Source organism: Cherax quadricarinatus, chromosome 66 (genome assembly GCF_038502225.1).
Source record: "Cherax quadricarinatus isolate ZL_2023a chromosome 66, ASM3850222v1, whole genome shotgun sequence".
NCBI lineage: Eukaryota > Metazoa > Arthropoda > Malacostraca > Decapoda > Parastacidae > Cherax > Cherax quadricarinatus.
Window position 1 is genome coordinate 17319231 of NC_091357.1, and position 22260 is coordinate 17341490.

The 22260-nt window shown below is 37.8% G+C and overlaps 1 protein-coding gene across 2 annotated transcripts; it reads right to left on the minus strand.

Annotated features, from left to right (window-relative positions):
- Positions 1-444: 444 nt before the first annotated feature.
- Positions 445-21956, minus strand: LOC128704123 (cytochrome c oxidase subunit 7A2, mitochondrial). 2 transcript variants are annotated; one of them, XM_053799170.2, is made up of 4 exons: positions 20597-21956; positions 19428-19664; positions 4442-4576; positions 445-639 (listed from the first exon to the last, which is right to left on the minus strand). In XM_053799170.2, the coding sequence occupies exons 2-4, from the start codon at positions 19509-19511 to the stop codon at positions 499-501; spliced, it is 360 nt and encodes a 119-aa protein (XP_053655145.1). In that variant the 5' UTR covers positions 19512-19664; positions 20597-21956; the 3' UTR covers positions 445-498. The 2 variants fall into 2 exon arrangements, with proteins under 2 accessions (XP_053655145.1, XP_053655146.1); XM_053799171.2 differs by lacking the exon at positions 20597-21956 and adding an exon at positions 13863-14124 and having other exon boundaries at positions 19428-20338.
- Between the last annotated feature and the right edge of the window lie 304 nt (positions 21957-22260).

The following is a 22260-nucleotide window of genomic DNA, read 5'->3' on the forward strand; positions in this document are numbered from 1 at the left end:
AGAGACAGAGACAGAGACAGAGACAGACAGACAGACAGACAGACAGACAGACAGACAGACAGACAGACAGACAGACAGACACAGACACAGACACAGACACAGACACAGACACAGACACACACACACACACACACACACACACACACACACACTTACTTTTGGGACCAGGAGCTGAGACACTATTCTTGCAACTACATAGGCGAGTTCTCCTTCCCCCCTCCCCACCCTCACACTTACCTGCCTGCCTGTCCTTACCCCACAGGTAAAGTCTGACATGCATTTTCTAATACTGCATATACTAAAGAATTTAAGAGAAACTCAGAACAAATATTTCTTTATTTATATATTACCCATAATTATTTGACATTTGCTGATAATTACTAACCCTGTCCTTGTGTCTACTATAAATAAAAAGATTAACAGGATTGTGAAACACACATCAGCTAACTTTAAGGTTTTCATTTCTGAATATATGTACAATTCATAACTAAATAATTCTTAATTTTTCTTTGGAAAGGCCATTCCATAGAAAAATTGGAAACATCCAGCAAGTCCAACAGCACAAAGCACAAGAGTTGACCCAAACAAAACCTTGTCTACTGGCCCACCTTTCAGATGAATAGGGATGCTGTTGCGGCACTGCCAAAGAGAAAATAAATTTATATTAGCCATGATGATACAACTGTGTCAGTATTGGGATCTTGAGAAATACACGTACAAACTTCCCTGTGTATTTTAACCCGGCAGCACTTGAACATCTGTTTATTGTGCATCTATTTACAAATTCTATGAGCAGTATACCCCTCAAGGGATGTTCCTGGATGCTGGCGAGGAGCTCCTGATCTAAGGAATTGGATCTGTGCTCCAATTTCCTGCATCAGGTCTGAATGCTTTCCATTCTCCCAGGTGCTGCATGACCCCTATGGGTTTAGTGCTTCCTCATGAATGTCATAATGTGAGCAGTATGCCATAAACCCTAGGTGTTAATTTTGTTTAAATTTTTACAAATACTATTTTAAACATTGCCTGATCCAACCTAAGGCATTACAACCTACCAACAATGAAACAGCAACTGTCTTAGCTAAAACAGTCCTACCAACTAACATTTGGTCTCCCCTACATTGTTCTCCCTACATGTCATTATTATGGATTATCTTACTTAATCTCCTTCCATCCTTTCTCCCGACATGAACAAACCATTGGAGTGTCCCCTCCGTCACCTATCAGCCTCACCCCTTTCAACCCCACACCTAATCTTGTCATCCCTCACTCCACCTGTCCTCTGCCCTTCAATCAAAGTCCATTTCTACAGCTTACACTTTCTCTGCTTGAATCTCCCACTCTTGTATCACTTCTGGACATCACCATAGTGAGAAATCTCATTTTTCCACAACACCTTTCAGATTTAAACCTACTCTCATTTCAACTATAACTTAAAGCTCTGTCTACTGTTGCATCCTATTCATCCTGTACTCATTAACAATATATAATTTAATCATGAATCTTTTTAATCTTTATTATGTCTCACCTGTGTTTTACCCATGCCCAATTCATGGGGTTTTCTATACCCCAATGCCTGCCCTTAGGTCAAGCTTCCCTGTTGACTACTTGTTCAACCAAGCTGTTTGTGCTAGCAGCCTGCAGACCCACAGTCATCACAACCTAGCTAATTTTGCACTTGTGAAAGGAAAGTGTCCAGGTTCTAGAAACATCTATCCTTGTTCTATGCTGGTAATATGCAGAAGAATCTTGGGCCATGGCTATTAACACAATGCTTTCTAATTATACCCATAGCTTCCCCGCTCTCCACACTTTCTCCCACATCTTTCACTTCAGCAAATTACAGCAGTATGCATGTTAGAGACTAGGCTCTCAAGTATCTCCCAGGTATATATTATCAAGTACAGTGTCCCTCTCTTCTCCACTTCAGAGAGAACAATCCAAGTGCTCTGAGGCATTCTCAAGAATTTAGAAGTTTTAATGGTTTTATTCAGGCAGTATACAGCCTCTAAATTTTCCAGTTCCACTATATCTCCTGCCTTGAAAAGACACTAAGCATGAAACAATAATTAATCCATGAAGCACCAGGACCATGCCTTGCAGTACTGAACTTTGTACTTTGCTGAGACTGGACTTTTTGTTTACTACCACTATGTGATATATTATTTATTATTTATGTGATATATTTGTTAGAAACGTGAATATCCATTTTCAAGGTCACATTCATCAAATTATACCTTAGCCAAATTCAGGTAGGTTGCATCACCATTTGTTTTCCTTGCAAGGTCTCTGCAATTTGTCACACTGTAAATGCTCCATACAACAGACTAATGAGGAGGGGAGGGGGGATGGGAGGGTGGCTGGTAACGACAATCACAGCAGAGCAGATGGAGAAGGGATTGTTTTGCCATGACAGTAACAATAATTGATAATTATATAACCGAAGGACTAACTATTGTTTAAAAATCAACTGACCAAGCGGATTCTGTTCTGTATTTCCAAAGTTCATCATACAGAGGGTTTATGGTACCTAATTTTAAGAAAATTTTTTGTTATTACTCTACAATGTCCCAGAAAGGCTTTCAAATATTACTCAAAGGTATGTCATACAGTACTTTCCTTTTTCTTTTTGGGCCACCCTACCTTGGTGGGATTTAGCCGGTTTGTTGAAAGCTGTCATGCAGTGACATAATAAAATATAGATACCTGTACAAGGGAACATCTAAAAAGTCATGGTGCAGCTTAGATATGTGTTGCTTGTCAAATACATTTATCTTGTGGATACTATTTATTGGATTACATACTATAATACATGTAATGCTCAAAATCATATTACAAGCTAGAATATAGAGATATACTTATGCCAAAAATACTGAACAGCTGAAAAAAAGTTATAAAACAAAACAAAAAGTTACTTGGCAAAAACAAACGAAACTATATGCTTGCAACATAGAAAATACTGGAAAGATTTAAAAAGGGAGGACTATTTCAAAGAAGGGGATCAAAGACAAGGGAATGTAGACAGACACTAAACATGAAGCTTATGTGATACAAGGATACATCAAATAGAGCCCGAAACTATTCATTATAACTGTATTCGCAGAGAACTGCTAAACCAATATAGGTCATACTGAACCTGATGGAGATATAATCAGGTTTGATCCATAGATGCATAGGTCTAATTCCTTGGCTCAAGAAACCTTTACTGACATCAAGGCAACCTCCCTTTCCTTGAAGGGAGCAGTGTATAAATAGCCAGTCTAGCAAGTGGCAGTAATACAGCAGAGAAGTGTGCTTTTCCATGAATTTGCACAATTTTGCAGTGCTTTCCTTTCAATGGATACATATATAGTCAACAATTTTGACGGCATCTCTGAAACGTGCAGTCAAGACATGTGAGCCCCTAATTCTAATCGCTACGTCGAATACTGCATTTCATCCCAACAGTGAACAATCTCTGTCAGTACAGTGCCTAATGAAGTTCTCTCATTTTAAGTTATTCTTATTCAGAAATCTGTCAATATTAAAATCAAAACTATTTGAAAAATTATAATCACATGGGAGAATTACTAATATTTTAACAAAGCTCATACAGTATTACACAGAATTTTAGGCAATAATTAAGTTAACACTGGAACAAGTCACTGAATTACTATTGTGATTGGTAGTAGGTTTTTAATTAGATTTCAAATTCATCTTCCAACTATTTTATAGTAATGTACCTGCAAGTGGAAGATTGTGCAACTGTTTGGCAGCTAATATGCCAAATATTATTTTAAATGTATCAACAGCAGAACACACAAAACCTTCATCAAATTAACCTTTTTTACATCTTGTGATTCTACACAAAACAGAATTAAGGGGATTTCACCAACATATCCAAGATTAAGTGCTTCAAGATGCCACTTTAATTTATTATAATGTTTAACAGATGTAGATACAAAAATAAATGAAAACTTTTGAGAACAAAGGGATTTCCCTACCAAAATCTAATAGCCAACCACTAGGAAAACACCAGCTTAAAGAATTTTCCTTTTAAAACATTTTTAAATAAAACAAATAAGAAAAATATTTAATACATATTCTTATTTCCTTCAGTCTTTGCTTCATTAGTATTATCATACAGTACTTATCAGATTTGTGGGGTAAAATACACACTATACAGTGGATCCCCGGTTAACGATATTTTTTCATTCCACAAGTATGTTCAGGTGCCAGTACTGACCGAATTTGTTCCCATAAGGAATATTGTGAAGTAGGTTAGTCCATTTCAGACCCCCAAACATACACATACAAACGCACTTACATAAATACACTTACAGTGTACATAATTGGTCGCATTGGGAGGTGATTGTTAAGCGGGGGTCCACTGTACAGCTTTCCACAACATTTAAAAACTATCATTAAGACTTCTAATCCTATGCTTTTCTACAAAACTTACCTGAAACAAACGCATTTTTTCTATTAGAGCTTCAGGAACAGGACCATAGAAGCCCCTATGAGGAGGCTGCTCTTTAGGAAATACAGTGCCTGGGGCATAGAGGATACCTTGAGTCTCTGGGACAGCTCCCATATTCTGAGGTAGAAAAAGAATATGCTGTATGAAAGGTTGTATTTCACCAACAAATTTACAAGAAATGTTTTGTATCTCCAGCAATTTCAGAAAAAAAAAGACAAAAACATTTCACATATACCAGTACTGTACTTAAATAATAAAATATGAGAGGATACTGAACTTTAAAATGTGGAATACTGTATGTACTATGTACAAATTTAATGGAAAAAATCTCGGAGAAGCAATTACAAGTACAAATAGTATAAAACACAGAGAACAATCAAGTTTCAAGCAACTGTGGTCTGGTTCAAAAAAAAAAGGGCACTACAAGTGGAGCAATTTGAAGAGGAAATGGCTCCAACCCAAAATGTGTGCCAAAAAGCAAAATATGTATCCAACTCAAAAATGTGTTAAAACAGCAACTTGCACGAAGATAACCAACCTAATTTAAAATATAAAATATAAATTTAAAATATAATTTAAATTATAAAAATATAATTTATATAATTGGAGGGAGAGAGTATGGAGGAGGTGAACGTATTCAGATATTTGGGAGTGGACGTGTCAGCGGATGGGTCTATGAAAGATGAGGTGAATCATAGAATTGATGAGGGAAAAAGAGTGAGTGGTGCACTTAGGAGTCTGTGGAGACAAAGAACTTTGTCCTTGGAGGCAAAGAGGGGAATGTATGAGAGTATAGTTTTACCAACGCTCTTATATGGGTGTGAAGCGTGGGTGATGAATGTTGCAGCGAGGAGAAGGCTGGAGGCAGTGGAGATGTCGTGTCTGAGGGCAATGTGTGGTGTGAATATAATGCAGAGAATTCGTAGTTTGGAAGTTAGGAGGAGGTGTGGGATTACCAAAACTGTTGTCCAGAGGGCTGAGGAAGGGTTGTTGAGGTGGTTCGGACATGTAGAGAGAATGGAGCGAAACAGAATGACTTCAAGAGTGTATCAGTCTGTAGTGGAAGGAAGGCGGGGTAGGGGTCGGCCTAGGAAGGGTTGGAGGGAGGGGGTAAAGGAGGTTTTGTGTGCGAGGGGCTTGGACTTCCAGCAGGCATGTGTGAGCGTGTTTGATAGGAGTGAATGGAGACAAATGGTTTTTAATACTTGACGTGCTGTTGGAGTGTGAGCAAAGTAACATTTATGAAGGGATTCAGGGAAACCGGCAGGCCGGACTTGAGTCCTGGAGATGGGAAGTACAGTGCCTGCACTCTGAAGGAGGGGTGTTAATGTTGCAGTTTAAAAACTGTAGTGTAAAGCACCCTTCTGGCAAGACAGTGATGGAGTGAATGATGGTGAAAGTTTTTCTTTTTCGGGCCACCCTGCCTTGGTGGGAATCGGCCAGTGTGATAATAAAAAAAAAAATAAAAATTTAAAATATAAAAATATTAAAATGTATTTCTTCAGCTGAAAATGAATATGAAAAAACATCTAAAATTATGCCAAGAAACTGGCCTTTCTAGCTGCTGATGACATCACTGCAGGAACAATAAAATGATAAAGACTCACCGGCAGAGAAATACTTCTTTTTCAAACCATGGAACTGGTGGGATTTGAACCCATGGTGAACGAGTCCTAAAACTCCAGGCCAGTGCATTAACCATTCAGCCAGCTGGCTACAATAAGATTCATGCACTTTCCAGCCTCATGTGTTTGAAAATATTTACATGTGTAGCAATAACATTCTGAATTATTACATTCATGGATAAGAGCTAAACCCATAGAGGTTGTACAGCACCTGCACAATGGGAAATAATAGGGGTTGTACAGCACCTGCACAATGGGAAATAATAGGGGTTGTACAGCACCTGGGGAATGAGAGGAGGGCAGTTGCCATTTCTTGACAGTAACATTATGAAGGAAATTTTTCATCAACTAATTGCATTTTCATATTTATTTGTTGTACAAAAATGAACTGGTACTGAACTTATGAAATGAGAATATAGTAATGTAGTTATACAAAGAGGTGGAATACAATGTGTTAATAAGGCATACATAAACTACCGGTAGATGCATTTCAGTCACTGCACTATCTTAGGAAGGCATTCCTCTATGCCATAACCCGTCCTGTGTCTCAATGCATGTGATTGGATTAGTGAAGAGTGCAGCACAAGTAGATAATGCAGCACTGAAGATTATTTTTTTTTATTATCACACCGGCCGATTCCCACCAAGGCAGGGTGGCCCGAAAAAGAAAAACTTTCACCATCATTCACTCCATCACTGTCTTGCCAGAAGGGTGCTTTACACTACAGTTTTTAAACTGCAACATTAACACCCCTCCTTCAGAGTGCAGGCACTGTACTTCCCATCTCCAGGACTCAAGTCCGGCCTGCCGGTTTCCCTGAATCCCTTCATAAATGTTACTTTGCTCACACTCCAACAGCACGTCAAGTATTAAAAACCATTTGTCTCCATTCACTCCTATCAAACACGCTCAAGCATGCCTGCTGGAAGTCCAAGCCCCTCGCACACAAAACCTCCTTTACCCCCTCCCTCCAACCCTTCCTAGGCCGACCCCTACCCCGCCTTCCTTCCACTACAGACTGATACACTCTTGAAGTCATTCTGTTTCGCTCCATTCTCTCTACATGTCCGAACCACCTCAACAACCCTTCCTCAGCCCTCTGGACAACAGTTTTGGTAATCCCGCACCTCCTCCTAACTTCCAAACTACGAATTCTCTGCATTATATTCACACCACACATTGCCCTCAGACATGACATCTCCACTGCCTCCAGCCTTCTCCTCGCTGCAACATTCATCACCCACGCTTCACACCCATATAAGAGCGTTGGTAAAACTATACTCTCATACATTCCCCTCTTTGCCTCCAAGGACAAAGTTCTTTGTCTCCACAGACTCCTAAGTGCACCACTCACTCTTTTTCCCTCATCAATTCTATGATTCACCTCATCTTTCATAGACCCATCCGCTGACACGTCCACTCCCAAATATCTGAATACGTTCACCTCCTCCATACTCTCTCCCTCCAATCTGATATTCAATCTTTCATCACCTAATCTTTTTGTTATCCTCATAACCTTACTCTTTCCTGTATTCACCTTTAATTTTCTTCTTTTGCACACCCTACCAAATTCATCCACCAATCTCTGCAACTTCTCTTCAGAATCTCCCAAGAGCACAGTGTCATCAGCAAAGAGCAGCTGTGACAACTCCCACTTTGTGTGTGATTCTTTATCTTTTAACTCCACGCCTCTTGCCAAGACCCTCGCATTTACTTCTCTTACAACCCCATCTATAAATATATTAAACAACCACGGTGACATCACACATCCTTGTCTAAGTCCTACTTTTACTGGGAAAAAATTTCCCTCTTTCCTACATACTCTAACTTGAGCCTCACTATCCTCGTAAAAACTCTTCACTGCTTTCAGTAACCTACCTCCTACACCATACACTTGCAACATCTGCCACATTGCCCCCCTATCCACCCTGTCATACGCCTTTTCCAAATCCATAAATGCCACAAAGACCTCTTTAGCCTTATCTAAATACTGTTCACTTATATGTTTCACTGTAAACACCTGGTCCACACACCCCCTACCTTTCCTAAAGCCTCCTTGTTCATCTGCTATCCTATTCTCCGTCTTACTCTTAATTCTTTCAATTATAACTCTACCATACACTTTACCAGGTACACTCAACAGACTTATCCCCCTATAATTTTTGCACTCTCTTTTATCCCCTTTGCCTTTATACAAAGGAACTATGCATGCTCTCTGCCAATCCCTAGGTACCTTACCCTCTTCCATACATTTATTAAACAATTGCACCAACCACTCCAAAACTATATCCCCACCTGCTTTTAACATTTCTATCTTTATCCCATCAATCCCGGCTGCCTTACCCCCTTTCATTTTACCTACTGCCTCACGAACTTCCCCCACACTCACAACTGGCTCTTCCTCACTCCTACAAGATGTTATTCCTCCTTGCCCTATACACGAAATCACAGCTTCCCTATCTTCATCAACATTTAACAATTCCTCAAAATATTCCTTCCATCTTCCCAATACCTCTAACTCTCCATTTAATAACTCTCCTCTCCTATTTTTAACTGACATCTGTAAATTATTTGGAAACTAATATTCAAATTTCTTCAAATAAAAATAACCTAAATCTAATTTAAACCTTTCAAAGTGATCAAACAAACTTATATCCTAAAGTACATAAGCACAATAAGCTTGAAGCCGCTCAAATGTTGCTTCATCAAGTTATCAGCATGAAGATGTTTAAACTTATCAGGTGTAACATTCAGAAATTATCACATGAAAAGCATTACAAATTTCAATTTTTCCAATTTCTTCCAAAAATGATAACTGGGACTTGCACAGGCCAAATCAATCCAAACGTTCCTCTAAGGAAGACTGAAAAGCTTTTAAGTACAATAAGTTTTATGTAAGCTTAGTGTACATAACATGCAAATTTTTCACAAAAGTCTTGAGGGAACACAGATGTTAAAGATAAGTAAGTAAGTAAGTTTATTCAGGTATACACAAATACAGTTACATAGAATTATCATACATAGCAGCATATGTGTAGAGAACCTAGGATAACCCTAGGATAACCAACCTTTTCATAAGTAGGATACACAAATGTTGAAATTTTGAAGCAGATCAAGAGAGACCTGTCTTCACCTATCACATGAAAACAAAACTTGGGAAATGGCCTATGCAGCATTATGCATAAGGCACCACGAATGTTCCCACAATGTAACTATCATACACAACAGTGTATCAACACACTGCAAGTGTTCCTATAATGTAACCATCATACACAACAGTGTAGCAACACACTGCGAGTGTTCCGAAAGTGTAACACACATGCAAATAGTCCTGTGAATCTTGCCCAAGGTACATTACACAAGTGCTTAAAATTTGAAGCCCATCAAATAAAGCGTTCAAATCATGGACAAAAATTTGCAAGAAAGCAGATGAGAATGTTCAGAAAAAAAAAAATTGGAGTCTCCTCTTGTTAAATTAAAAAAAAAAAAAATTATTTTTCAGTTTACCTTTTTTTTACATTCTATTTAAGATTCTCTACAATACTGTAAGAAAAAACTGATATTTTTAAAAAATCAAATTTAATAAAATTAGAAATTTTTGGCAAACTGGCACTCACAAAACCCAAAATTAATAAAAAAAATACTTCCTATTAAGATACACCAACATTTTGTGTCTGAAACCAATCAGAAGAAGCATTCTCTAGATATGACATGGGAGCCTATTTAATAAAATTAGCAAATTGAAATGTACACAGCTCAGTGACAAGCCATTTTAAAAGATGTTACCAACTGTAAAAGTTTGAAGCCACTCAGAAAAGGCATTCTTAAGTAATTTACCTGATTATGACAATTCCAAGGTAAACTATTTCAGTAAAATGTCAAAGTTACACCTACTCACACGTAACTTATGGGTTATCATCACTTTTACAGAACACATCAAATATTCTGAAGTCAAGCAGAAGTATTGTATATTGAATAAAATGAATATCATTATTTATTCAATAAAACTGGTAAATATGGATTTATTCCACCCAATGACAGTGTAAGCCTTACTTTCAGGAAACCACACCCGACAAATAATTTTTTGGTTATGGAACGGATTCCGATTCCAAGTTTATTTTATTTTACTAGTACACTAATAAATTTGCCTGCACACAAACGAAACTTAATAGGTATTATCCTGGCCCTAAGACGCATCAGCCATTAAATTTTGAAGCTATTCAGAAGTGGTACACTGAAAATTATTTACCGTGATTAAACAGGAAAACAAATTTCATACTATATCACATACAAAATTGTCAAATCTGCACATACACATCTGAATTTCTCTCTCCCTTCCCATCAAATTCTTCAGTACCTTTTTTGAATGTCTGAAGGTATGCAACTGAGAATTTCCCAAGTTATCCAAGTCATTCTAGGAGAATGGGATGGGCTCAACAATTTTGATCATAAGGCAAGTGAACGTGTCAATTGCTCCAGGGTTTTGGTCCTCATTACTGCGCACATACATTGAAAATTTGAAGTCAACTGCATGAGGTGTTCAAGTTATGAGCAAAATAAAATTGAAAAGTTGGAGGGTGGAAAAAAAGACAAGAAATAAATTCAGGCAACCTCTCAAAGGTACCCCTTTGAGAATACCTAATTACAGTGGAAACTCAGTTTTCGTTTGCCCTAATTTTTGCTGAATTCGGTTTTCGACGACTTTTTTTTGTCAAAATTTTGTTCCAGTTTTCGTTCATCCGTTGTTTTCCTTAAGTTGACAGTGGTCCGCCGTACCAAATGTGTCTGCCTGCATCCCACACGTTCTGACTCAGTCTGGCTTTGTTTATCCTTGAGCAAGCATCACCCCGCACATTCATCCGAAACAGTAATAATCCATTGCTTTTTGTGCTTGTTCATTGAGTGCGACTGCTAAATAAGCCACCATGGGGCCAAAGAAAGTTCCAAGTGCGAGCCCTTTGATAAAGAAGGCGAGAAATAATAGAATTCAAGAGGAAATTGCCTCAGAGGAGGAGGGAGAGAGAGGGGAGAATGTGCCTTCTTCAGTGATTAAGGACATGTGTGCAAAGTGGAATGAGTTGCAAAGTTTTGTGGAGAAATATCACCCTAACAAAGCTGTTGCAAGCCGTATCTGCAATATGTTCAATGGCAATGCCCTGTCCCATTTTAAGCAAATCTTAGAGAGATGCCAGAAACAGACCTCTCTGGACAGATTTTTTGTGCGACGGGTCCAGCGACTCTCAAGCTGCTCCCAGTGCCAGTAAAAGACAAAGAAGGGAAGTAACCCCAGATAGGGCCTCGATACCTTAAGTCCTTATGGAGAAGGATTCCCCTTCCAAACAATAATCTTTCCTCCCTCTCCCCTCCTCACCATCTTCCATATGCCAACAAGAGTCTTCAATAAAGGTAAAAGTGGTGTTAAATGTTCATTTATCCATTTTCTTAGTCATTTATATTTATTTCTCATTGTTTTCTGTATGTAAAAACTATAGTTATTCTCTATAAAATGTATTTTTTGTTAATATTTATGGACGTCTGGACCGGATTAATCGGATTTACATTATTTCTTATGGGAAATATTGCTTCAGATTTCATCAGACTTTCTGGAATGAATTAATCACGAAAACTGAGGTTCCACTATATTACAAAACAGAAGAAAAAATTATAGTAATACACTAACTCAATTGTAATTATGGTAAATGTAGAAAAAAAACCTCATTCAAGGAAAGTGTATTTTACAGAAGAAAAAATTATAGTAATACACTAACTCAATTGTAATTATGGTAAATGTAGAAAAAAAACCTCATTCAAGGAAAGTGTATTTTACAGAAACGGATAGATTTTGCAATATTGCACACTAACGAACAAAACTGAATTAAATTAATTTATAATTTTTTTGATGGACCAGTTAATCAGTACTTTTGTTCAAAATAATTACACACACATTGTCACTCTTTATGAAATCTGTTTAAGGAATGAACCAATCCTTAATACGGAAAAGAGGCATTTGCTCACTAAGCTACTGACTGTATTTATATATTGTAAGAATACCATGAATCTTAAAGCCAACTATAAACACGCAATTATGAACTTGTACAATTGTTATATTATCAACATAGTTAATGTTAAAACATCAAGTATTAAACAAACCAAATTATACACCCCTTTGAATAATAATGTTTATTTCTATAAGTACATGTATAAAGCATACAAGTTTAGCTGAAATCAATGACAAACTACTATACAGAAAGCCCCTTGTTATGCAGAACACTTCAGGCAAATTAGGTCAATTTTGTCCCCAGGATGCAACCCACACCAGTCGACTAACACAAAAGTACCTATTTTACTGACAGGTGAACATGGACAGCAGATGCCCTAAGGAAACTCGTTCTTATGTTTACATCTGTACCGGTGATCGACCCATGGACCTCAGTGTGTGAGCTGAGTGCACTAGCAATTGAGCTACAGGACACCTCTATGACAGTTATCTCACCACTGTTCCCAGATCATCATTCAGGTAGGTGACACTCCAATATATTCTGGTGAAGATTTCTTCCTAATATAAATTTAATAAAATTATCAGTAAGCACTAACCTGACCTAGCCTAGCCTAAATCTTTATTTAGTATGTAATACAGTGTAAGTATCACACTTGCTTTATTTACCTATTGTTGGTTAAGGTTTATGATTACTACTCCACAGAACTTAAGCATTAATTTATATTTTACAATAACTATATACAATCTATGTAAACCACAGAATAAGTATTTGTGTAAATTTTTTCTGGTAGATAAGTACGATAAGGCACCTAAATTACTGGGAACGGTTGAAGATTCTGGAATGCAGGCAAGAGATATATGACAATATACACTTGGAAGGTCCTGGAGGAATTGGTACCAAACCTGCACGCGAAAAATCACTCCCTATGAAAACAAAAGACTTGGCAGGAAATGCAACATATCCCCGATGAAAAGCAGGGGCGCCACAAGTACACTGAGAGGCAACACAATAAGTATCCGGGACCCAAGACTGTTCAACTGCCTCCCAGCATACTTAAGGGGTATTACCAATAGACCCCTGGCTATCTTTAAGAAGGCGCTGGATAGGCACCTAAAGTCAGTACCTGATCAACCGGGCTGTGGTTCGTACATCAGCTGCATGCGGCCAGCAGTAACAGCCTGGTTGATCAGACCCTGATCCACCATGAGACCTGGCCTCAGACCAAGCCACATAAGTACCAGCGAACCTCTAATGAATGAACCAAGCCACAGGGGCGTTGACCCCCGAAACCCTCTCCAGGTAAACTACCAATGGTAGAGTAAGGTTAAGTTACATCAGGTTTCGTTAGGTTACATCTTTTAATAATGCACAACAAAATACTATCAATCATAAAGCCAATTTAGTATTGAGCAATTCAAACTATAATTACTGGCCGAAATCCCCCAAGTAGCAGTTGCATACTTTTATATCATTGCTATCAATCAATATTTATTATTATTACTGTCACCAAACCTGTCTCCTGGAATACTCAATGATATCAGGGATTTGACATCTTGGGGGGTTATCCTAGGTAATTTACACATTATTACTCTGTATGATAATTGTACTTATGTGGACGTGTACCTCAATACTTAATTATACCTCCCATTTCAGTGCTGTATGACCACTACGGGTTTAGCGCTTCCTAGCAACACAATTTGTGTGGAAAGCAGAGAGAAGCAACTTATTCTTGGCCACATGCTCCAAAATATAGACAAGTTTGACGGCAAATTACTTACAGTGGGAGTCTTGAGAGAAGAAGAGGAGAGCCGGCCAGTGGCTGTATCCTTCTCGTAGTACATGATGATAATGCTTCACTCTCTTATTTTATCTTTTTCTCCTCTTGACCTCAAGAGTTCTTCGTCTTGGCGTTGTAGGTCTTTCGACTGCCAGAGGTCCACAGCAACAGACTGCAATTGATGTACTCGAGCTTCTGTATCCTGTGCTTCTCTTGTTGTGGTCGATCAGCTGTGCTCACTCATGCTCCCTCATACAAAGGTTCTTTTTTTTGTAAAATATTTTATTGTATTATTAGAAGCTGATTGAGTGTTTTTCTTTTCCTACACACACACATATATACATACATATATTTTTTTTTTCAACAAGTTGGTCGTCTCCCACCGAGGCAGGGTGACCCAAAAAAGAAAGAAAATCCCCAAAAAGAAAATACTTTCATCATCATTCAACACTTTCACCACACTCACACATTATCACTGCTTTTGCAGAGGTGCTCAGAATACAACAGTTTAGAAGCATATACGTATAAAGATACACAACATATCCCTCCAAACTGCCATATATATATATATATTTATATATGTATATATATATATGTAGATATATATATATTATATATATCTATATATATATATATATATATATATATATATATATATATATATATATATATATATATATACATATATATATACATAAATATGTGTTTGTACTCATATGTGGTTGCATGGGTCAATTCACAGCTCCTGGCCCCGCCTCTTCCCTGGTCGCTATTGGGTCCACTCTTTCTCTGCTCCAGGAGCTTTATCTTACCTATATGTGCTTACCTATATGTGGTTGTAGGGGTCAATTCACAGCTCATAGCCCCGTCTTTTTGCTGGTCACAATTAGGTCTACTCTCTCCCTGCTCCAAGAGCTTTATCGTACCTCTTCTTAAAGCTATGCATAGATGCTGTCTCTACTGCTTCACTCTCCAGATTGTTCCACTTCCTGACAACTCTAAGGCTGAAGAAATACTTCCTAACATCCTTATGACTCATCTGAGTGTGTCACAAATGAACCCACGTGTGGAAAATTAAACGACGATGAGAGGAATACTGTATAACTGGACTAATCGATTTGTATATAACAGCACATTGAAAGCCAAGGCTAGCAATATACAATATGTAAGTAAGGTTCAGGAACTAAGGTGCAGGAAGAAATCGCGGCAGAACAAGGGCAGTCGTGTTACCAGGTTTCCAAGATGTTGAACTTGGGTTGTGAAGCAATTATGATTCAATCGAGGATTTTGTACTTATATATGTAATTTGCTGCACATATATATTGAAGAAAATCTCTCTCTCTCTTCCCTTCCCAAACCCTCCCCCTCTTTCATCTCTGTTCTTCCTTCTTTCCTCTTCCCTCCACTTTTCCATTTCCCCCTCCCTCCTCTTTCTCTCTCTCCCTCTTCATTGATTTTATAACCTGTCGAAACAACATAAGGAAATGTTAGATTTATTTCGGTCACTGTGCAATACGAGAAAGGTATGCCCGTATCCCATTAGCACGCCCTACTGAAGGACGATCATAAGACCCTAATACAGCAAATTATAAAAAAATGTATGTAATGTATGTATCTGAATATGCATGTTTATGTATGCATGCTTTTGTGTATGTATGTCAACATATGTATGTGCGCATATGTGGGTGAACGGATGCATACTTGGACAAATACATTCATATGTATATCAGTTACGTGTGCGAATGTATACGTATATGCGTGTATGATAAAATAAGACTATGAACGAGAAGAGTTAATTCCAATGAGAGGTTCATCATCCAAGGAACCGAACCTATCTTTCATTTCCTTGGATTGAACCTGACTGCCTCTCATTCCTCCATCTGCTGTATGACCTCTATAAGTTTAACGTTCGCCCAAGAGTGTAATGATGATGATGATGATAATAATAATAATAATAATACCTTGAAGAGAGCCAAGAGCTTTAGCTCAACACATTAGTCTATCATGTAGCTTAACATCATGAAAATGTTCTGGAGTTGCAGATACGAGGGCACTGAACTGTAATAATCTGACTCTGTTGGAATCAAGGAGCTTTCAGCTTGACCAAATCTTAGACCAACTTCATTTGCATAAACAGATCACTGACAGGAGCGGTAGTCCTCCCGCAATGCCGCTGTCTCTCATTGCACCCACGCCGTGACCTCATTGACTACGCTTGTATAAATATGCCTGTTGTCCATCCCTGTATATTGAGTGAAACTTGTTACACTGTCGAAACGTTCCAGTAAAATTCCTCTTTGCAAACTGTGTATACCTTTTCCACTGTAACAACAGTAGACTTTGGAGGAGGGAAGGGAGAATAATGAAGTACGTGCTGTAAGGTACTCCAGGGAATAATAATAATAATAATAATTTATTATCATTATATTTATTATAATAATTATTAAAAATTATAATAATTAGCCGTATATGACGCTAGAGCCCAAGATACGCATTTATTTATATTGGCAAAAGTTACACAAGGCTTTACCTCTGACATTCATCGCTCTATTCCATCACAGGAGAGAAAAAGGGGAATATGGGAGGAGGGGAGACAAAAAAGGGGAGAGGGAGAGGGTCCGAGAAGAAGGGGAGAGGGTGAGGGAAGAGGAAAGTGAATTGGGGAAGAGGGGAAATCGAGAATACCACGGTCACCTTGAGTCGCAGATCTCCGCGTTGAAATGTAAGCAAAGGATGCGACAGCGGCTGCAAGGAAACGGGTTTTCTTAAGTTACCCATCAATCCTTCCCACCCGCATAGAAAATAAGGATCAAAATAATAATCAGCATTGGATAATATAGAGTGAGAGAGAGAGAGAGAGAGAGAGAGAGAGAGAGAGAGAGAGAGAGAGAGAGAGAGAGAGAGAGAGAGAGAGAGAGAGAGAGAGAGAGAGAGAGAGAGAGAGAGAGAGAGAGAGAGAGAATGAGAGAGAGAATGAGAGAGAGAGAGAGAGAGAGAGAGAGAGAGAGAGAGAGAGAGAGAGAGAGAAGTGAGAAAATAGAGGGAGAAAGAGAGAGAGAGAGAGAGGTGAGAAAATAGAGGGCGGACATTATATGAACAATAAAGATGCAGAGGGAAGGGAAAGGGGACGGAGAAAGCAACGATTACTTTCCCCCTCACCCCAGTCACAAGGTGGGCGAGGGGAGGTAAGAGATGGCCTCAAGGGGGAGTGAGTGAGGGGAGAGAGAGAGACAAAGACAGGGAGGAGAGGGGAGAATAATGGGGAGAGAGAGAGACAAAGACAGCAAGCAGAGGGAAGAGCGGGGGGAGACAAAGAAATAAAAAGGATAAAAAAGGGGAGGGGGCAAAGAAAACAGGTAGAGGGGGGCTAAGAAATGTAGGAAACAGAGACAAAGATATAGATAGATAGATAGATAGAGCGAGAGTTACTTTCTAAACATCACTGTTATTAATAGTGGCTGAATCACTTACCTAAAAAATGAAACTAATCAATGAAAAATCACTAACTTAATCCCATTATAAGTGGAATGGTGTGCGAGTACCAACAAACTGGAATAAATACACCCCATCTCATGCAAAACGTTAGAATAAATCGACTACATTTCGCTCGTTCAAAACATTGTCAAATAGGACGCTTCCATAATGCATTAAAGCCTTTCAAGTTACTCCAACTTAGTTCAATAAGGTTTTCCAGAACCCAAGTCCAGCCTAATGAAAATGTAATAATAATAATAATAATAATAATAATAATAATAATAATAATAATAATAATAATGTGTACCGTTAATATAAATAAATAAAAGATAAAGATGGAGAGTAAATTTATTTAGACACAGGCACACAAATACAATTATAGTGTAAATTACCTAGGATAATCCAAAAAAGGTTAGTGGCTTATTTCCACTGGGATCCTGTCATTATTAATAAAATTTGGCTGTGTGTAAAGCTTTGTCAAGATGATCATTAAAAGCTTGTTCCTCCCTGTGTCTTTTCCTTATTAAAATAAAAGAGATTTGTAGAACGCCAGAGAAGTATTGTACTTACTGATACAATGCTCGTTTTCTATCACGATGGTGACCCGAGCCATGGCACAAGCTTTCCCTCTCATAAAACTACCTTTCCCTTTTCTAACAAAGGAAAGTCGCGAGCTTTTATTGGGACAGCGTTTCGCTCTGTGTAGAGATGTGTCAAGTCTGTGTCTTAATAGGTGTTTACATAGAGCGAAACGATGTCATAATCAAAGCTTGTTGAGAAACTTGTTTTTCTCTATTATCCAAGGCAGCAGATGCCATCACGGGTGCCGTCTTGTTGAGTCGGTTCTTATACACAAGATCTTTAGCGATTAGTTTCGATTATAGTAATAATAATAATAAAGAATTATCAAAGTTAGTTCTTAGTATATATACACTGCAAGACACACCTAATGGTGTATATATTCATGGTTTGACCGAGACTTTCCGCTGACTTACCAGTTTATCCTTTTTAAAAATTAAATATCTCAAAAGAAGTTATTTTTTAGGCTCTCAACATTCTTAAATTAAAGAAACACTTTTTCGTGTCCTACGGATATTATATTCATAAAAAATCTTACACAGGTAAACAATTGTCTCTTATATAATTTTCTAGTCTAAGCTGATTGTGATCATGTTTCTACTCATTACTCCATATTTCTTCAATTCAATTCAATTCAATTCAATTCAATTCAATTCAATTCAAATTCAATTCAATTCAATTCAATTCAAAGTTTATTTTCTATAAGGATTACAATGCTGAGTTTACAGAAATTTGGTTATTGTTTGGTTTACATGTAGTAAAATTGTGATTACAGAGTGTACCACTAGAACCCTTAGCATGGCTAGGCATTTCGGGCATACTTAGTTTTATTCTTAATTGTAAAATATTACAAATTATGAGGTAAGTTGGTATTATGTCTAAGTGACTAAATACTAGTTTGTGAGTTTAGCAATGTGAATGCTTTTGTTTTGGCACAGTACATAGTTTCAGTATTGGAGTATCACAGGATTCATTATTTTAAGATTGAGATTAATATTTCTGTTTATGGTCAAATGAGTGAGCGAGTGTAAGTGTGAACCACCAGGTGGTATTCGTGTAGTTAGTTGACGGGGTGTATCAGGGAGATAAGATGTTTTCTAATGGTAGTTTTGAAGGTGATGAATGTGTCTGCTCTGATTTTCAGTATTTATCCTCTTCTTTTTAATTTTAATTTGATTTTTGCGCGATTATTATATATTGATCAACAGAATTTGCTAAGTTACAAGAAGGGAACAGTTCTGGGTTACCCTTGTATTATTAACTAACCTGAAATTATCTTCATAGTGAAGCACTAAACCCACAAAGGGTTATACAACAAGGCTTAATCCGGGGAAGGAGAAGGTAGCTCAAATTCCTTGGTCCAAGAACTTTTCGCCATCATCTATGGAGTCCCTTGAAGAGTGAATATTTGCTGACATTCATTTAGCTTAGCAAGTCTAAAGGAATAGGAGAACAACTTCTCCATTGAATTAAACATTAATTCACTTTTTATAATGAGTAATAAGTGTCTTACCTTGCGTTCGCAGTATTGATTAATGCCACTAGCTGCACCGGGTGGGATCCATCCTAGATGTTCTTGTAGGGTTACTGACGTCATGTGGATTCATCTCTCTCACTGGGTGTCGAAGACGTTTGTGCAAGTTCTTTCACATCCGTGTTTCTTGTTGTCTCATTGGTCTAAAACTTTCCTTCGTTACACTGATGTCGTGTTGCAGATGATCCCCGATGTCTGACGAATGTGCTTGAAGAGCTGAAAATTCCTTTGCGGTAAGCTGTCTTATAGCTTCACTGACGCTATAATCATCCAATTATCTCACTGATTAAATATGTAAATATTTTATTACCATAGCCAGGACTTAACAGCTCTACTAACAGTTAATACGTATTGATAAATTCATAAACGTAAATTAACGATCGTATCCAGATGTTAGATTTTCACCAAAACTGTTTCAGCAGATGTATAAACAGGAAAGTATATAATACATAAAGGTAGACGAGGCAGGTCCCAGAAGGCAGGAAACATGTGAAGCCTGTCGTACGAGGTTAAGAGGCGGGGCCAGGAGCTGAAACTCAATCCTTGCAACTCCAAATAGGTGAATGTACACACATACATAGTTTTAAGACGAGGTATTTTATGGAGCAGGGAGAGAGAGGACCTAGTAGCGATCAGTGAAGAGGCGGGGTCAGGAGCTATGTCTCGACCCCTGCAACCACAAACAGGTGAGTACAAATAGGTGAGTACACACACACATACACACACACACAGGCCCATGCTAACCACACAATAGATCAAGTGTTTAACAGACCAGTGCCTTTGACAAAATGGTGACTAACACATATTACGTAAATTTAAATTTTCACCAAAACTATCTCAGCAACTTAAATTTACGTAATATGTGTCATTTTGTGAAAGGCACTTGTCGGTGAGACATTTGGCCTATTGTGTGTGTGTGTGTGTGTGTGTGTGTGTATATGTGTGTGTGTGTGTGTGTGTGTGTGTGTGTGTGTGTGTGTGTGTGTGTGTGTGTGTGTGTGTGTGTGTGTACATTTACCTATGTGGAGTTGCAGGGTTGAGTTTCAGCTCCTGGCCCCGCCTCTTAACCTCGTACGACAGTCTTCACATGTTTCCTGCCTTCTGGGACCTGCCTCGTCTACTCTCATATATATTTATTATATACTTACCTGCTTATACATCTTCTTCATCTTGGTCACTCCACTTCCTAACAATCCTGTGGCTGAAGAAGTACTTCCTAACACACATCTCTCAGTGTAAATATCAGTTTAATACCTAAGACTCTACTCAAATAAATTTACCAATTGGAGTGATGACTCACGAAATCGTAATAACACTAATTACGGATGATTTAAGCTAATTAGAAAAAAAAACATATTTACATAAAAGTTCCCATGTGTCTTCGCCTGTATGTGGTTGTTAGAGGAACTGGTCGATAGACACTTGGCCTGCTTTGTTAGTTGTGGATTATGTGTACCTCAGTGTACATACACTAGGGATGTACCTCACTGTACATACACTGAGAGGTTCACCTCAGTGTACATACACTGAGGGATGTACCTCACTGTACATACACTGAGAGGTTCACCTCAGTGTATATACACTGAAAGGTGTGTCTTTCTCTGGTAATATAGTACATTAGGATTTAATTCATATCTTATGGTTTAACCTACCCTCCATGTTAATAGCTAGGAGGATTGCAGTCTTAATAACTCACACTTCCTAAGCTCTAAACCTGACAAACTATGTGTTCTTACTCCGCTGTCTAACAAGGGTAGAATTTATGATATTTGGAAAGCTTGTTAGCTGTGTAACATCTCGGAGGAGAACGGTTGGTTGGTTAATAGAGTTTACTCAGTAATGTTACAGTAATGTGCTGGGGAGTACTGTGCCTGAGGAATGAAAGTTGTCACTGTGACAGCCTACTACAGCCTACACTGACTACTACTACTACTACTACTACTACTACTACTACTACTACTACTACTACTACTACTACTACTACTACTACTACTGTTGAAGCCTATTGACTACACGAGGGTCATTATAGCTGCATGTCACCTGTACTCCACCAGCTTAGGATACTTTAATTCCTAAAATTAATAATATCACAGGACTATCTATTGACTGTGGTGACTCAGGACTATTACCTTGGTGAAGTATTAGACACGTGCAACATCTGCGTATCTATATTTACAGAGGTTTCGCTACCCAGTGTCTTTATCAATACAACTTCAAGACAATAAGGGAAAAGACTGTAGAACTATATACAAAAGACGAAACCTCTACATATAAAGATACCCAGACGTTGCACATGTATCTAATTCTTCACCTTGACGGTGTTGTATACTGTTCATGTGCAACTATTACCGCGGGTTAAATTAGGCTAAATGATTGTCTGATTTGTCGTCTGGTAAAAAATATCAGAGAATCCCAGTAATCATAAGATTCTGAATCTGGTCCTCGACACTAAAGAAAATGATGTGCTTAAAATTACACATTTACAAACGAGCTTCCGTTATCAAAAATTATATATATATATATATATATATATATATATATATATATATATATATATATATATATATATATATATATATATATATATATATATATATATATATATATATATATATATATATATATATATATTTTGCCCCTAATTGTCGTTCAGTTCCTAAATACAATTCTAGGGTGAATTTTTATATTTCAATGAATAATATTAGTAAAAGATTGAAAATAAGCTTTATAGTCAATAAAATGCGGAATTATCATTACAAATGCTGAAATATGATATTTTAAATATATTTTTGGCCTGTAGGGTTAAAGAAAA